Here is a 17,501-nt window from a genome sequence, read left to right as displayed (position 1 = left end):
CAAAATATTTGATTGTAGCAGTTTAGGGTTTTTTTTTACTCTTTACTAGTGCCATCTACTGACTGGCTGCTATTAAAAAAATATAATGATCATAAAGGGGTTCTCAGATCCAAAATGATTCCAATTTAATACAGTCTCACTAATTAGAATTGGCAGCCATAATAGTTGCTTTCAGTATCTGAAAAGGGAGCCACTTGTACAAAGGCATTCAAGGCATCTAATAAAAAGATAATCAGAGCTGTAAGTGGAAAGCACGATAACCGCAGTGAAGGCCAAAACAAACACAATATAACTAGTGATGAGCGAGCACTACCATGCTCAGGTGCTCAGTACTCGTAACTAGTGATGAGCGAGCACTACCATGCTCGGGTGCTCGGTACTCGTAACTAGTGATGAGCGGGCACTACCATGCTCAGGTGCTCAGTACTCGTAACTAGTGATGAGCGAGCACTACCATGCTCGGGTGCTCGGTACTCGGAACTAGTGATGAGCGGGCACTACCATGCTCGGGTGCTCAGTACTCGTAACTAGTGATGAGCGAGCACTACCATGCTCGGATGCTCAATACTCATAATTAGTGATGAGCGGGCACTACCATGCTCGGTGATCAGTACTCATAACTAGTGATGAGCGGGCACTACCATGCTCGGGTGCTCGGTACTTGTATCTAGTGATGAGTGAGCACTACCATGCTCGGTACTTGTAACTAGTGATGAACGGGCACTACCATGGACGGGTGCTCAGTACTCGTAACTAGTGATGAGTGAGCACTACCATGTTCGGATGCTCAGTACTAATAACGAATGATGAGTAGGCACTAACATGCACGGATGCTCAATACTCATAATTAGTGATGAGTGAGCACTACCATGCTCGGGTGCTCTGTACTCGGAACTAGTGATGAGCGGGCACTACCATGCTCGGGTGCTCAGTACTCGGAACTAGTGATGAGCGGGCACTACCATGCTCGGGTGCTCAGTACTCGTAACTAGTGATGAGTGGGCACTACCATGCTCAGGTGCTCAGTACTCGGAACTAGTGATGAGCGGGCACTACCATGCTCAGGTGCTCAGTACTGGTAACTAGTGATGAGCGGGCACTACCATGCTCAGGTGCTCAGTACTCGGAACTAGTGATGAGTAGGCACTAACATGTACGGATGCTCAATACTCATAACTAGTGATGAGCGGGCACTACCATGCTCTGGTGCTCGGTACTCGTAACTAGTGATGAGTGAGCACTACCATGCTCGGGTGCTCAGTACTAGTAACTAGTGATGAGTGAGCACTACCATGCTCTGGTGCTCGGTACTCGTAACTAGTGATGAGTGGGCACTACCATGCTCGGTGATCAGTACTCGTAACTAGTGATGAGTGGGCACTACCATGCTCGGTGATCAGTACTCGTAACTAGTGATGAGTGAGCACTACCATGCTCGGTGCTCAGTACTCGTAACTAGTGATGAGTGAGCACTACCATGCTCGGTGATCAGTACTCGTAACTAGTGATGAGTGGGCACTACCATGCTTGGTGATCAGTACTCGTAACTAGTGATGAGTGGGCACTACCATGCTCGGTGATCAGTACTCGTAACTAGTGATGAGTGGGCACTACCATGCTCGGTGATCAGTACTCGTAACTAGTGATGAGTGAGCACTACCATGCTCGGTGATCAGTACTCGTAACTAGTGATGAGCGGGCACTACCATGCTCGGGTGCTCAGTACTCGTAACTAGTGATGAGCGGGCACTACCATGCTCGGGTGCTCAGTACTCGTAACTAGTGATGAGCGGGCACTACCATGCTCGGGTGCTCAGTACTTGTAATGAGTATTTTGACACTCAGACGGGCTCAAGTTGAGTACAGAGTATAATGGAAGTCAGAGCCCGTCTGAGTGTCAAAATGCTCATTACAAGTACAGAGCACCTGAGCATGGTAGTGCCCGCTCATCACTATATAAAAACATTATGGACAAATCTATTGGCACATATAATTTATTTTAAAGAGGTTGGCTAGTACTTTTACATTGATGAGCTATTCGAAGGATAGGCCATCAATGCCTGATTGGCCAGGGTCTGAAACCCGGCACCCCCGTCGATCAGCTGTTCTCGGTGCCAGTGGTGGCAGAAAACGCTCAGCTCCGAAGCTGCCACGCCTTCTGATTGCGGCCACGGCTGGGTACTGCACATCAGCCTCCCATTCAAATTAAGAGGAGGCAGGGCGGCTCCAGAACTGAGTATCTACGGCTGCCATGCAGCTGCCGCAGTGGCACAGAGAACAGCTGATCGCAGGTTGCCAAGTGTCAGACCACGGCCGATCAGACATTGATGCCTATTAATGGATAGCCTCTTTAATAATGGGCTCCAGGTTTTTCTTTTAGTCCCATTGACATGGTGAGTATTATCTGGCCCTCACCAGGCCTGCCTTTACTAACAGGTGACAGAACGGATGGTGGTGCATAGCTCAGATGCCAAAGCTGTCCTATAATAGGAGCCACCAGGGTAACAAGTCCATTCATGACATTTCTTCCTCCTAAATCTTCCCCATCACCTAAGGCTATGTGCGCACTTACCGGATTTTTCGCGGATTTTGCCGCGGATTTGCTGCATGTTTCGCTGCAGAAAATGTTCATAACATCTCTGCAGTGAATCACCAGCAAATCCTATGGAGAAAAAAAATGCTGTGCGCACTAGGCGGAATTTGACAGCTGCATGTTTTGCTGCGGGATTCCCGCAGCAAAAACAAGTGCATGTCACTTCTTTTCCGCACATCGCTGCGGGATTTCACTCCATTGACTCCAATGTTAATCATGAAATCCCGCAGGGAATAACGCAGGTAGCAAATTCTGTGCGGTTCACTGCGTTTTCCTGCATTATTCCCTGCGGTATTTTGCGGTTTACCTCCGGTAATGTACATCACTTGCTTGCGGTTTTGCAGGGAAGTGATGTCATTACAGGAACAGGAAGTCGTGCAGAGTAAACACAAACACATCAGACACAGACACATAGACACAGACACATAGAACACACATAGAAAGCAAACGGAAATATAGAAAAAAAGAACGTGGGCTCCGCTGCATATTTACCTTCCAGCCGAGGTAAGCACACAGCGGCGGCCCGGTATTCTCAGGCTGGGGAGGGAGAGGGGCAGGGGTAATGTCCCCCGCCTCACTCCCCCTCCGGCAGCCGAGAATATCAGCCGCAGCTGCCCCGGCACTGTCGCATCCATTATGCGGCACTACCGGAGTGTCCCCGGCTCTTCTTGCCACCGTGTAGCAGTGGTGACAAGGTAATACAAGGGGTTAATGGTGATGGGGGACCACCGCCATTAACCCCAGGCTTGATCATGGCAGCGTCTATGTGACAGCTGACATGATCAACCCGTAAGTAAAGTGAAAAAAACACACACACCGAAAAATCCTTTATTTTAAATAAAACCAACAAGCCTCGTTCACCATTTTATTAACCCCTCCCGCACCAAAGCTCCGGCGTAATCCACAGCTCCGACATCCACAGCTCCGGCTCCGGCGTCCTGCACTGCTGACATCCAGCCGCGACTGTCACAGACACAGGCTGAATGCAGCAGACAGCAGAGGTAATTACCGGTCATTTCCCACGGCCGGTAATGTGAACTCACTGCCGACCGTGGGAAATGCAGCGATCTGTCATCTATCTATCCCTCTATCTATCTATCTATCCCTCTGTCTGTCTATCTATCTATCTATCTATCTATCCCTCTATCTATTCTTCTGTCTATCTACTATCAGAATTAAATGTATTTTTTTTTTTTTTCTTCAATGTGCTTTATTGCATTGAATGAAATAAAGCACATCCCAACCCGCACGCGGCAAAACCGCGGCAATACCGCGAACAATACCGCGGTAAAGCCGCGGCAAACCGCATGCGGTTTTCGGGTGCGGTTTCCCGCGGTTTTTTACCGCGGGTGCGGTAATCTTTGAGAGGATGCGAAATTTTCTCAAGAAAATTCCATTTCCCAGTGCGCACAGAGCCTTAGAGTGATATTACCGAGAAGTGGAAGGAACCACAGAAACTCAGCCATGCTGAGGAGCAGAGGGCAGAAATGGATGAACGGGCCAAAACTCCCACAAACGCCTCCAAAAATCTTGTAGAAATCCTTCCCTGAATAGTGGAAGCTGTTATATTGCCAATTGGAGGACCGACTGAATATTAATGTCTATGAATGTAGAATGGGAGGTCATAAAATATCTAATGGAGGGGGGCGCATACTTTTATGTATATATACACAGAGGCCCCGGTCACATGTTCGTGTTTCCAGTACGTGTGATATCCGTGTTTTTTTAAAGGATATCACACGCATCCGTTTTAACCTATGGGGCTGCTCACATGTCCGTTTTTTTACCGGCAGCACAGACGACAAGGGCTAATACAAGACTACAACTCAAAAATATCTCCCGGATCCGTGCTTTCCCTAACCAAGCAGCAGCAAAAACATTAGTGCATGCCCTCATCATCTCCCGCCTCGACTACTGCAACCTCCTGCTCTCTGGCCTCCCTTCCAACACTCTTGCACCCCTCCAATCTATCCTAAACTCTGCGGCCCGCTTAATCCACCTCTCCCCTCGCTACTCCCCAGCCTCGCCACTCTGCCAATCTCTTCACTGGCTTCCCATCCCCAACGACTCCAGTTCAAAACATTAACCATGACATACAAAGCCATGCACAACCTGTCTCCCCCCTACATCTGAGACCTAGTCTCCCGGTACCTACCTGCACACAACCTCAGATCCTCACAAGATCTCCTTCTCTACTCCCCTCTCATCTCCTCTTCCCACAATCGCGTACAAGATTTCTCCCGTGCCTCCCCCATACTCTGGAACACTCTACCTCAGCATATCAGACTCTCCCCTACCGTGGAAAGCTTCAAGAGGAACCTCAAGACCCACCTCTTCCAACAAGCCTACAACCTACAATAGCCCTCAGTCCAGTACACCACTGCGCAACCAGCTCTGTCCTCACCTATTGTACCATCACCCATTCCCTGTAGACTGTGAGCCCTCGCGGGCAGGGTCCTCTCTCCTCCTATACCAGTCTGTCTTGTACTGTTAATGATTGTTGTACGTATACCCTCTTTCACTTGTAAAGCGCCATGGAATAACTGGCGCTATAATAATAATAATAATACAAGTCTATGGGTCCGTGAAAAATACGTACAGCACACGGATGCACTCTACCTATTTAAAGGGAACCTGTCATCAGAAATTTTGCACTAAACCTAAAAGCTTCCCCCTCTGCAGCTCCTGGGCTGCATTCTAGCAATGTTCCAGTTGTTCTTGTGCCCCCTTTCTGACCAAAATAAAGACTTTATAAAGTGGTACCTTTTTGTATTCAGATCTTGATAATGGTACACGGGGGCGGGCTCTCTGGTGTCCGTTAGTCTGCCTCCTGTCGCTTTAGGCCGTCCCCCATCGCGCAATTTCAAAGAGGTGACGTAAAGTAAGCTGGCCAGCGCTTGCGCAGAACGGTGGAGGCGGCGGTGAAAGCGCGAGCACGAGATTATGGGTGGGTACTTGCTGATGAAAATCACAGCGCTGCCCATAATCTCTTGCCTGTGCAACACGTCACCAGCGGTCACACTGTGCACACTGCACAGTCCCGCGAGAGTGGCACGGCGCATGCGCGAAATTATGGGCAGCGCTGTGATTTTCATCAGCAAGTACCCACCCATAATCTCGTGCTCACACTTTCACCGCCGCCTCCACCGTTCTGCGCAAGCGCTGGCCAGCTTACCTCACGTCACCTCTTTGAACTTGCGCGATGGGGGACGGCCTAAAGCGACAGGAGGCAGACTAATGGACACCAGAGAGCCCGCCCCCGTGTACCATTATCAAGATCTGAATACAAAAAAGGTACCACTTTATAAAGTCTTTATTTTGGTCAGAAAGGGGGCACAAGAACAACTGGAACATTGCTAGAATGCAGCCCAGGAGCTGCAGAGGGGGGGGGATCTTTTAGGTTTAGTGCAAAATTTCTGATGACAGGTTCCCTTTAATATTAAAGTACAGGAAAAGCTTTGTAATTTAATTCTTTCTTTATCCATACCGGAAAAACACTGATTACTAAACGGATGGTAAAAATGGACACAAGGATGGCACACTGATGACACGGTACCGTTTTATCACGTACATGTTTTATACGGATGTGTGATGGGGACCGAAGACCAATTTTTATAAGGATATGTTAGCGTGGATGTCAGTTTTATGCTGTGTGACTGACCCAAGGTTCGTCTTATACACAGTATTTGTTTTATATGCCACAAAAAGCAACATTGTTTTTTTGAGTCTTTATTTGGGGCCAGCGTCTTTCATATTCAAACATTGAGGGAATACATTTTTTTCTAATATTTCTCTCCAGAGAATCTATCACCATTATCAAAAACTAAATAAAACAACTAAAAATATAAAAAGTTGCATGATAGAACTATAGAACTGTAAAATAAATAATTGTAAAAAAAAAAAAAATACATAAATTATGTAAAAAGCACCATAAACAGATCAGGATAAAGTTTCTATTTTAGATCTAGCTGCAAAATTGATCTAGAGGTTCACAAAGATTTTTTTGTCACGCGATGGTCAAGCTAAAATAATGGGAAATAAGTGTGAAATTGAGGGCGGATTGCGGGTGTGGGAATTCTTGGGAGTCACGCAACCTTTCCCAATAGATAAAGGAATATCGAGGTCACGGTCACTATGCTATCCCATAGACCCTTAGCATAAAACCTCACTCAAACAATATCATTTGGATTATTTGTTTTGGCATCAGCATTTCCAGGAATGGAAACTACAGACACAAAGGATAACATTTTTCGTTATTCAGCTTAGGCTGGTTTCACACATCAGTTTTTTGTTATCAGATGCAATCCGGCAAAAACATGAAAAAACGCATCCGGCGTCTATTGCCGCCGCATGTGGTTTTTTTTTCCCCTTAGACTTGTATTAGCGCCGGATGACCTTGCGTTCCATCCAACCGGCAAACTTCCCTTGTCTGGCGGCCGGATGGAACATTGAAGTGAATTTTTTTTGGTCTCCAGCGAAAAAACGGATTGCGCCAGATCCGGCGCCGATTTTTTTTATAATGGAAGCCTATGGATGCATAGGTCATTCGTCATATGCCGGAATCTGACGCCGGTTTCCGTGTTTTTTTTAAACTGAGCATACTCAGTATCAACACGGATCCGTCAAAAAATGGAAGAAACAGATGGAAAAAAAACTGATGTGACTGATCCATTTTTTCGACGGATCCGTCGCATCAGTTTTTTCGCCGGATCGTGCCTGATGGCAAAAAACTGATGTATGAAACCGGCCTTAGAAACACTGAGCAGAACACTGACATGTGAAAGAAGCAGGGATACATTGTCACAATGAGCAATAACAGCCGGTAACATTCTTTGTTTTCTTACAGCTTCCATATTTGTACAAACAAAGCCTTACAGAGCGCAGCCGTGCAATGCCATTGTACCCGATGATGCTGGGTTCATCGCTAGTCCTACAGTGATAGCAGCGGGCACGCAGCCAGCAGGAGGAGGCGAGGCGTGGTGACAAGGACTCTTGTTCGCAGCTGACGTCAGGCCAATCTGTGACAGCAGATACAGGCACTTCATTCTATTCAGCTGATCCATCAGGAATGTATTCTCTGCCTGTCACAACATGCTGCCTCCCATCACAGCAGCCGAGCAGATGACTGCACGAGCACAACTCCAGCATTAGGGCCTTATTTCCTATCTGCTACCAGTGAAATGTATCCACAAACAATGCACAAGCAACAGCTGTATGTTCATATTCACAGAAGGGCACTGGGCAGGTTACACACTCATCATCCAATTTACATTTACATTAGTGCATGCCCTCATCATCTCCCGCCTCGACTACTGCAACCTCCTGCTCTCTGGCCTCCCTTCCAACACTCTTGCACCCCTCCAATCTATCCTAAACTCTGCAGCCCGCTTAATCCACCTCTCCCCTCGCTATTCCCCAGCCTTGCCATCCTGCCAATCCCTTCACTGGCTTCCCATCGCCCAACGACTACAGTTCAAAACATTAACCATGACATACAAAGCCATGCACAACCTGTCTCCCCCCTACATCTGTGACCTAGTCTCCCGGTACCTACCTGCACGCAACCTCAGATCCTCACAAGATCTCCTTCTCTGCTCCTCTCTTATCTCCTCTTCCCACAATCGCGTACAAGATTTCTCCCGTGCATCCCCCATACTCTGGAATGCTCTACCTCAGCACATCAGACTCTCCACTACCATGGAAAGCTTCAAGAGGAACCTCAAGACCCACCTCTTCCAACAAGCCTACAACCTACAATAGCCCTCAGTCCAGTAGACCACTGCACAACCAGCTCTGTCCTCACCTATTGTATCCTCACCCATTCCCAGTAGACTGTGAGCCCTCACGGGCAGGGTCCTCTCTCCTCCTGTATCCTCACCCACTCCCTGTAGACTGTGAGCCCTCACGGGCAGGGTCCTCTCTCCTCCTGTATCCTCACCCACTCCCTGTAGACTGTGAGCCCTCACGGGCAGGGTCCTCTCTCCTCCTGTACCCTCACCCATTCCCTGTAGACTGTGAGCCCTCGCAGGCAGGGTCCTCTCTCCTCCTGTATCCTCACCCACTCCCTGTAGACTGTGAGCCCTCGCGGGCAGGGTCCTCTCTCCTCCTGTATCCTCACCCACTCCCTGTAGACTGTGAGCCCTCACGGGCAGGGTCCTCTCTCCTCCTGTATCCTCACCCATTCCCTGTAGACTGTGAGCCCTCGCGGGCAGGGTCCTCTCTCCTCCTGTACCCTCACCCACTCCCTGTAGACTGTGAGCCCTTGCGGGCAGGGTCCTCTCTCCTCCTGTAGACTGTGAGCCCTCGCGGGCAGGGTCCTCTCTCCTCCTGTACCCTCACCCACTCCCTGTAGACTGTAAGCCCTCGCGGGCAGGGTCCTCTCTCCTCCTGTACCCTCACCCATCCCCTGTAGACTGTGAGCCCTCGCGGGCAGGGTCCTCTCTCCTCCTGTACCCTCACCCACTCCCTGTAGACTGTGAGCCCTCGCGGGCAGGGTCCTCTCTCCTCCTGTATCCTCACCCATTCCCTGTAGACTGTGAGCCCTCGCGGGCAGGGTCCTCTCTCCTCCTGTACCCTCACCCACTCCCTGTAGACTGTGAGCCCTCGCAGGCAGGGTCCTCTCTCCTCCTGTATCCTCACCCATTCCCTGTAGACTGTGAGCCCTCGCGGGCAGGGTCCTCTCTCCTCCTGTACCCTCACCCACTCCCTGTAGACTGTGAGCCCTTGCGGGCAGGGTCCTCTCTCCTCCTGTAGACTGTGAGCCCTCGCGGGCAGGGTCCTCTCTCCTCCTGGACCCTCACCCACTCCCTGTAGACTGTAAGCCCTCGCGGGCAGGGTCCTCTCTCCTCCTGTACCCTCACCCATCCCCTGTAGACTGTGAGCCCTCGCGGGCAGGGTCCTCTCTCCTCCTGTACCCTCACCCACTCCCTGTAGACTGTGAGCCCTCGCGGGCAGGGTCCTCTCTCCTCCTGTACCCTCACCCACTCCCTGTAGACTGTGAGCCCTGGCGGGCAGGGTCCTCTCTCCTCCTGTACCCTCACCCATCCCCTGTAGACTGTGAGCTCTCGCGGGCAGGGTCCTCTCTCCTCCTGTACCCTCACCCACTCCCTGTAGACTGTGAGCCCTCGCGGGCAGGGTCCTCTCTCCTCCTGTACCCTCACCCACTCCCTGTAGACTGTGAGCCCTCGGGGGCAGGGTCCTCTCTCCTCGTGCACCCTCACCCACTCCCTGTAGACTGTGAGCCCTCGGGGGCAGGGTCCTCTCTCCTCCTGTAGACTGAGCCCTCGCGGGCAGGGTCCTCTCTCCTCCTGTAGACTGTGAGCCCTCGCGGGCAGGGTCCTCTCTCCTCCTGTAGACTGTGAGCCCTCACGGGCAGGGTCCTCTCTCCTCCTGTAGACTGTGAGCCCTCGCGGGCAGGGTCCTCTCTCCTCCTGTACCATCACCCATTCCCTGTAGACTGTGAGCCCTCGCGGGCAGGGTCCTCTCTCCTCCTGTATCCTCACCCATCCCCTGTAGACTGTGAGCCCTCGGGGGCAGGGTCCTCTCTCCTCGTGCACCCTCACCCATCCCCTGTAGACTGTGAGCCCTCGCGGGCAGGGTCCTCTCTCCTCCTGTAGACTGTGAGCCCTCGCGGGCAGGGTCCTCTCTCCTCCTGTAGACTGTGAGCCCTCGGGGGCAGGGTCCTCTCTCCTCGTGCACCCTCACCCATCCCCTGTAGACTGTGAGCCCTCGCGGGCAGGGTCCTCTCTCCTCCTGTATCCTCACCTATTCCCTGTAGACTGTGAGCCCTCGCAGGCAGGGTCCTCTCTCCTCCTATACCAGTCTGTCTTGTACTGTTAATGATTGTTGTACGTATACCCTCTTTCACTTGTAAAGCGCCATGGAATAAATGGTGCTATAATAATAAATAATAATAATAATAATAATAAATAATAATTTATATGGCCGACTCTCAACCGGCAAAGGTTATTGAAGGAAAGAAGGATCCAACAATTGCACCCTTTTATTCTCTGAGGGAGAAACGTTGCTGCCAGGGGTGTTTGGCAGCGGCTTTTTCACCACATGGTTGTTGAACATTCACGTGTATACGGGGAATCTCAGCTATTATCATTTTCAGTTCAGAGTTGCTCACAGAAGAGGCGTCCTTGGTTTATGACTAAGAGTTGTGCTACCCTGGTCCATCACCCACGTATATACACCTTAACAAGAAGGGCACCGGAATAGTGCGAATGTCCTTGGCCCGTCATTTGAATGCTGGGTACCTTTTGTATTACTAGGCCCCATGATGTCACCGGGTCATAGTAATTGCCAGTGGTGTCCTGCGCCTTCTGTCACCGATGTGCACACCAGGGTAGTGCGAATATTCTTGCTCACCTTTACTAAAAGGCTTATTCCCAAGCTAGTAAGGCTTCTCTCATCCATAGGATAGTGGTTTCCTCGCTGATCACTAAGGGTCTGATTGCTGGGACACCCCAGAGCTTCGGAACCTGTGATCGGGGTCTGCAGAACCCAATCTTATATGGAGTGAGTGTGCGTGACCTCTGATCTACAGAACTGCTGGTAAGAGCGGAGAGTTGTTAATTATCGCAGCAGACTGGACACATTTACTAGGTGGGTCTATTCATCCTGATCCTCCTGGTTCCTGGTCTACACTGGACATGGCAGCACAGGGAGTAAGCAAGCAGGGCAATGTAGTGAGGGGGATATTCAACGCTGCACAAGAAAGTGGGGGTCAGTCAGTGTGTGGGGCTGGCGGCATAATACAGTATGGCCATGCGCCCCTGCCCAGCCCATACACTGCCGTGCACCCCTGCCCATAGAGCACAGCCCATACACTGCCGGGCGCCCCAGCCCATACACTGCCGGGCGCCCCAGCCCATACACTGCCGGGCGCCCCAGCCCATACACTGCCGGGCGCCCCAGCCCATACATTACCGGGCGCCCCTGCCCATACATTACCGGGCGCCCCTGCCCATACATTACCGGGCGCCCCTGCCCATACATTACCGGGCGCCCCTGCCCATACATTACCGGGCGCCCCTGCCCATACATTACCGGGCGCCCCTGCCCATACATTACCGGGCGCCCCAGCCCATACATTACCGGGCGCCCCTGCCCATACATTACTGTGCTTTCCTCTGCACACGCTATCATGTGTAGACGCTGCCTGGCTGATGAGGTCATGTGTAGATGCTGCCTGGCTGATGAGGTCATGTGTAGATGCTGCCTGGCTGATGAGGTCACGTGTAGATGCTGCCTGGCTGATGAGGTCACGTGTAGATGCTGCCTGGCTGATGAGGTCACGTGTAGATGCTGCCTGGCTGATGAGGTCACGTGTAGATGCTGCCTGGCTGATGAGGTCACGTGTAGATGCTGCCTGGCTGATGAGGTCACGTGTAGATGCTGCCTGGCTGATGAGGTCACGTGTAGATGCTGCCTGGCTGATGAGGTCATGTGTAGATGCTGCCTGGCTGATGAGGTCATGTGTAGATGCTGCCTGGCTGATGAGGTCATGTGTAGATGCTGCCTGGCTGATGAGGTCATGTGTAGATGCTGCCTGGCTGATGAGGTCATGTGTAGATGCTGCCTGGCTGATGAGATCATGTGTAGACGCTGCCTGGCTGATGAGGTCATGTGTAGATACTGCCTGGCTGATGAGGTCATGTGTAGATGCTGCCTGGCTGATGAGGTCATGTGTGGATGCTGCCTGGCTGATGAGGTCATGTGTGGATGCTGCCTGGCTGATGAGGTCATGTGTGGATGCTGCCTGGCTGATGAGGTCATGTGTAGATGCTGCCTGGCTGATGAGGTCATGTGTAGACGCTGCCTGGCTGATGAGGTCATGTGTAGACGCTGCCTGGCTGATGAGGTCATGTGTAGATGCTGCCTGGCTGATGAGGTCATGTGTAGATGCTGCCTGGCTGATGAGGTCATGTGTAGATGCTGCCTGGCTGGCTGATGAGGTCATGTGTAGATGCTGCCTGGCTGATGAGGTCATGTGTAGATGCTGCCTGGCTGATGAGGTCATGTGTAGATGCTGCCTGGCTGATGAGGTCATGTGTAGATGCTGCCTGGCTGATGAGGTCATGTGTAGATGCTGCCTGGCTGGCTGATGAGGTCATGTGTAGATGCTGCCTGGCTGATGAGGTCATGTGTAGATGCTGCCTGGCTGATGAGGTCATGTGTAGATGCTGCCTGGCTGATGAGGTCATGTGTAGCTGCTGCCTGGCTGATGAGGTCATGTGTAGATGCTGCCTGGATGATGAGGTCATGTGTAGATGCTGCCTGGCTGATGAGGTCATGTGTAGATGCTGCCTGGCTGATGAGGTCATGTGTAGATACTGCCTGGCTGATGAGGTCATGTGTAGATGCTGCCTGGCTGATGAGGTCATGTGTAGATGCTGCCTGGCTGATGAGGTCATGTGTGGCAGTGCCCTCCATTGTCCCTTACCTGCGGCTCCACCATCCATCCCTCCCACGCCGGCCCCGCGTCCTCCTGGTAGGTGAATGCAGAGTAGAGCGGGATCCGGTGCTCGGTGCTGTACAGTGTGGCGTAGTGCTTGTCCCCCTGGTAGCGCTGGCAGATCTTCACGTTGGCGGGGTCGCTGAAGCCCTGTGGGGGGCTGCTCTGGTGGAAGAAGTCGTTACACTCGGAAAAGCCATCTTCCCCCTCGTGCACCAGGCGGGCGTGCAGGGCAGCGGGCAGAGCCGCCAGGCAGAGGAGCAGAGCGGCCGCCGTCATGTTCCTGCGCTGCGCACACTACCTGCCCGGCCGGGGATGTGGAGGAGGAGGAGTGAGGAGCCGCTCCCTCCCCCGCACGTACCGAGCCGTGCTGCAGTATCAGGACTGCGGGCGCGCGCGGGCTGCTGGGAGATTCCTCTCTACTGTCAGGAGGATGCAGCCTGTCACTGCCCAGCGCAATGTGCCTGCCGGGGGGGGACAACTACCCGGAGCAATGTGCCTGCCGGGGGGAGACAGCTACCCGGAGCAGTGTGCCTGCCGGGGGGGGACAGCTACCCGGAGCAATGTGCCTGCCGGGGGGAGACAGCTACCCGGAGCAGTGTGCCTGCCGGGGGGAGACAGCTACCCGGAGCAGTGTGCCTGCCGGGGGGAGACAGCTACCCGGAGCAATGTGCCTGCCGGGGGGAGACAACTACCCGGAGCAGTGTGCCTGCCGGGGGGAGACAACTACCCGGAGCAGTGTGCCTGCCGGGGGGAGACAGCTACCCGGAGCAGTGTGCCTGCCGGGGGGAGACAGCTACCCGGAGCAGTGTGCCTGCCGGGGGGAGACAGCTACCCGGAGCAATGTGCCTGCCGGGGGGAGACAACTACCCGGAGCAGTGTGCCTGCCGGGGGGAGACAACTACCCGGAGCAGTGTGCCTGCCGGGGGGAGACAGCTACCCGGAGCAGTGTGCCTGCCGGGGGGAGACAGCTACCCGGAGCAGTGTGCCTGCCGGGGGGAGACAGCTACCCGGAGCAATGTGCCTGCCGGGGGGAGACAACTACCCGGAGCAGTGTGCCTGCCGGGGGGAGACAACTACCCGGAGCAGTGTGCCTGCCGGGGGGAGACAGCTACCCGGAGCAGTGTGCCTGCCGGGGGGAGACAGCTACCCGGAGCAGTGTGCCTGCCGGGGGGGGACAACTACCCGGAGCAATGTGCCTGCCGGGGGGGGACAACTACCAGGAGCAATGTGCCTGCCGGGGGGAGACAGCTACCCGGAGCAATGTGCCTGCCGGGGGGAGACAACTACCCGGAGCAGTGTGCCTGCCGGGGGGAGACAACTACCCGGAGCAGTGTGCCTGCCGGGGGGAGACAGCTACCCGGAGCAGTGTGCCTGCCGGGGGGAGACAGCTACCCGGAGCAGTGTGCCTGCCGGGGGGGGACAACTACCCGGAGCAATGTGCCTGCCGGGGGGGGACAACTACCAGGAGCAATGTGCCTGCCGGGGGGAGACAGCTACCCGGAGCAGTGTGCCTGCCGGGGGGAGACAGCTACCCGGAGCAGTGTGCCTGCCGGGGGGAGACAGCTACCCGGAGCAATGTGCCTGCCGGGGGGAGACAGCTACCCGGAGCAGTGTGCCTGCCGGGGGGAGACAGCTACCCAGAGCAGTGTGCCTGCCGGGGGGAGACAGCTACCCGGAGCAATGTGCCTGCCGGGGGGAGACAGCTACCCGGAGCAGTGCTGCCTGCCGGGGGGAGACCGCTGCCGAGAGCAGTGTGCCTGCCGGGGGGAGACAGCTACCAGGAGCAATGTGCCTGCCGGGGGGAGACAGCTACCAGGAGCAATGTGCCTGCCGGGGGGAGACAACTACCCGGAGCAGTGCTGCCTGCCGGGGGGAGACAACTACCCGGAGCAGTGCTGCCTACCGGGGGGAGACAGCTACCCGGAGCAGTGCTGCCTGCCGGGGGGAGACAGCTACCCGGAGCAGTGCTGCCTGCTGGGGGGAGACAACTACCCGGAGCAGTGCTGCCTGCTGGGGGGAGACCGCTGCCCAGCGCAATGTGGCTGCCGGGGGGAGACCGCTGCCCAGCGCAATGTGGCTGCCGGGGGGAGACCGCTACCCAGCGCAATGTGGCTGCCGGGGGGAGACCGCTACCCAGCGCAATGTGGCTGCCGGGGGGAGACCGCTGCCCAGAGCAGTGCTGCCAAAAGTGAAACCACTAACAAAATGCCGGCATACTGTGCTATGGGTAATGTGCATATCAAAATTGCCTGTCCCAGGCCAGATATATACAACCAAGTCTAAATAATATGGTGGCAGCTGTCCGGAACCGGGACCTGATGATGCACCAGGCTCTTCTGTATGAGCATAGACAGCTGCCATACTGACATGTGGGCAATGTGTGTATCAAAATCACCTGTGCCAGGGAAACTGTCTCTTCCAGGCTATGCATGTGCCAGCTGCCTGTGCCCGGGATCTAATGTTTCGGCTGCCTGCCTCCTGGGGGACAGACAGATGCTCTCCTGTGCTGTGGGCAATGTGTAGATCAAATTCACTTCTGCCAGGATAACGGCCTACACCGCTCTGCAAATGTCATGCCTGCTCCGGTGCCACACTAGGGTGATATACCCGGGCGATAGGCAGGGGCCTCGCTGTGCTGACCTTAATACATACAGTGGAAACCAGACGTTTCCCTCCACTCTCTATAAAGACACATCTATTGTTTTCTACCTATTGTACTCCTCTATGGTCACCTGTAGTACTTTTGTACTTTTCTTGTTTCTTGCACTGAGGGCGCTGGGAAATAAAAAACGGAGTCAAAATGTGATAAACTATTCTAATAACACCAATAGACAGTCATGTGGTTTCTGGCCATAGAAGGTCACAGCATTTGGCTGTGCAGAATGCTCCCTGACTTTCCATTGCTTCTGCTGCTGTCAGTATTCATTGGTATAGGTAGCTTTCTTGCTGGATTCATCTCTCCCCCTTTTGGACCCAGCAGGAGCTCGACTTCTACCCAGCTGCTGATCATCAGCATTCTCTTGGTGTTTAAATACCCCTTCCTTGCTTGGACTGGTGCTGGTGATATTTCTCAGTTCATTCAAGCCTAGGTTACAAGCAGGTGGCTTGTACTCCTCTGTATCGTTGCTGAAACCTTTGCTGAGCTTCTACCTGTGTCATCTGTAGATAAGTAGGTCATGCACTGCCCCCCCCCCCCCCCACGTGTGTCATCCTTGTGTCTTCTTTAGTGTTTAGTGGGGTTGACAAAGAGGGAATGGATGAGATTTGCTATTTAGGGCTCAGCACTAGGGATACCTAGGGTCAGGTATCCATCTCAGTGTATAGGTGTGAAACCTATCTATGATGGCGAGGGACCCCAGGGACCAGCGGTAGGTTTGGTCAGGGGTCACCAGCTCCCCCTTCCCTATACACAGGGTTTCCCTTCCCTTCCCTTCCCCGTACCTATAGCGTGACATAATCATCTGTTATCATCATAAACAGTGATTTGTGATGTCATTGAGTCACAGACCTCTCTCCAATCTGGTGGAAGCAGCTGGCAGACACCATCGAGCAATAGTGAGGCAAACAATCTCTAAATGAAGAACATAAAAGCACAGCATTAACCTATGACCCCCTGATGGAGGTTTGCACTTAGTGGGATTTGCAGGCCATGACCTCAAATGGAGCGGACTGGTAAACCGCGAGGACTCCAGACAGGGATGACGGGTACATCCGAAACTCAGATCAAGCATAAGGCTAGAGAGGAGTCACGCGGACTGTGCAGACCACCCTCCCCTGGGGCCTCCCATCTTGTACCCCTGCATTCCACCCTAATGAATCCTTTGCTGCCCGTCTCCTCACTGACTGTGAAGCCAAGGGACATCATTTCACAATATTATCAATGACCTACAAGGCTGTCCATGCTCCGTATATCTGTGAGCCAGTCTCCCAAAACCTCCAATACATCATTTATGACCTATAACGTGTCCTCTTTATATATATATCTGTGCCCTAATTTCCCGATATGTTCCACACGTAATCCTGCACCAGTCCCCATCATACATCTCCCCCCTAATCTTCCAAAACCTCCTCACACGTAATCTCCTGTCCTCGTATGATCCTTGATCCTCGCCTTCTCTGCTCTCCGAGCATCAACGGCAAGATTTCTCCTGTGCTTCCTCCATACTCACGAAACTCACTACCCCAATAGACTCTGCACCATCCAAACATTCAAAGGCGACTTTTGACCCACGTAAAAAAAGTGTGTACCTGACAAATAACCCTAAAAAAACCCCAAAAAACTACGACTCGTCCGGTAAAAAACAAATCCACTGGGCAAAAAATAAATATCAATTACAGTAAAAGTTATATAGAATAAATTCTATCAATCGTTGTTTATTGTCACTTCATCTCTCTAAAAACATGGGAAAATATAGTGATCAAAAAGTCTTATGTGCTCTAAAA

General features: G+C 52.9%; 1 protein-coding gene across 1 annotated transcript in view; it reads right to left on the bottom strand.

Moving 5' to 3' along the window:
• The window catches only part of ENDOD1 (endonuclease domain containing 1), a 49,521-nt gene extending 36,096 nt beyond the window's left edge, over positions 1 to 13,425 (bottom strand). The window contains exon 1 of the mRNA XM_075337489.1: positions 13,044 to 13,425. Within this exon, the coding sequence (XP_075193604.1) occupies positions 13,044 to 13,334 (291 nt within the window). The 5' untranslated portion in view covers positions 13,335 to 13,425. The remainder of the gene's footprint in view (positions 1 to 13,043) is intronic.
• Positions 13,426 to 17,501: the final 4,076 nt, after the last annotated feature.

The sequence above is a fragment of the Anomaloglossus baeobatrachus genome, chromosome 2, assembly GCF_048569485.1.
Source record: "Anomaloglossus baeobatrachus isolate aAnoBae1 chromosome 2, aAnoBae1.hap1, whole genome shotgun sequence".
NCBI classification, from domain to species: Eukaryota; Metazoa; Chordata; class Amphibia; order Anura; family Aromobatidae; genus Anomaloglossus; species Anomaloglossus baeobatrachus.
Note: the sequence above shows the minus strand (reverse complement) of the source record. Positions and strands in the feature narration are given on the sequence as shown.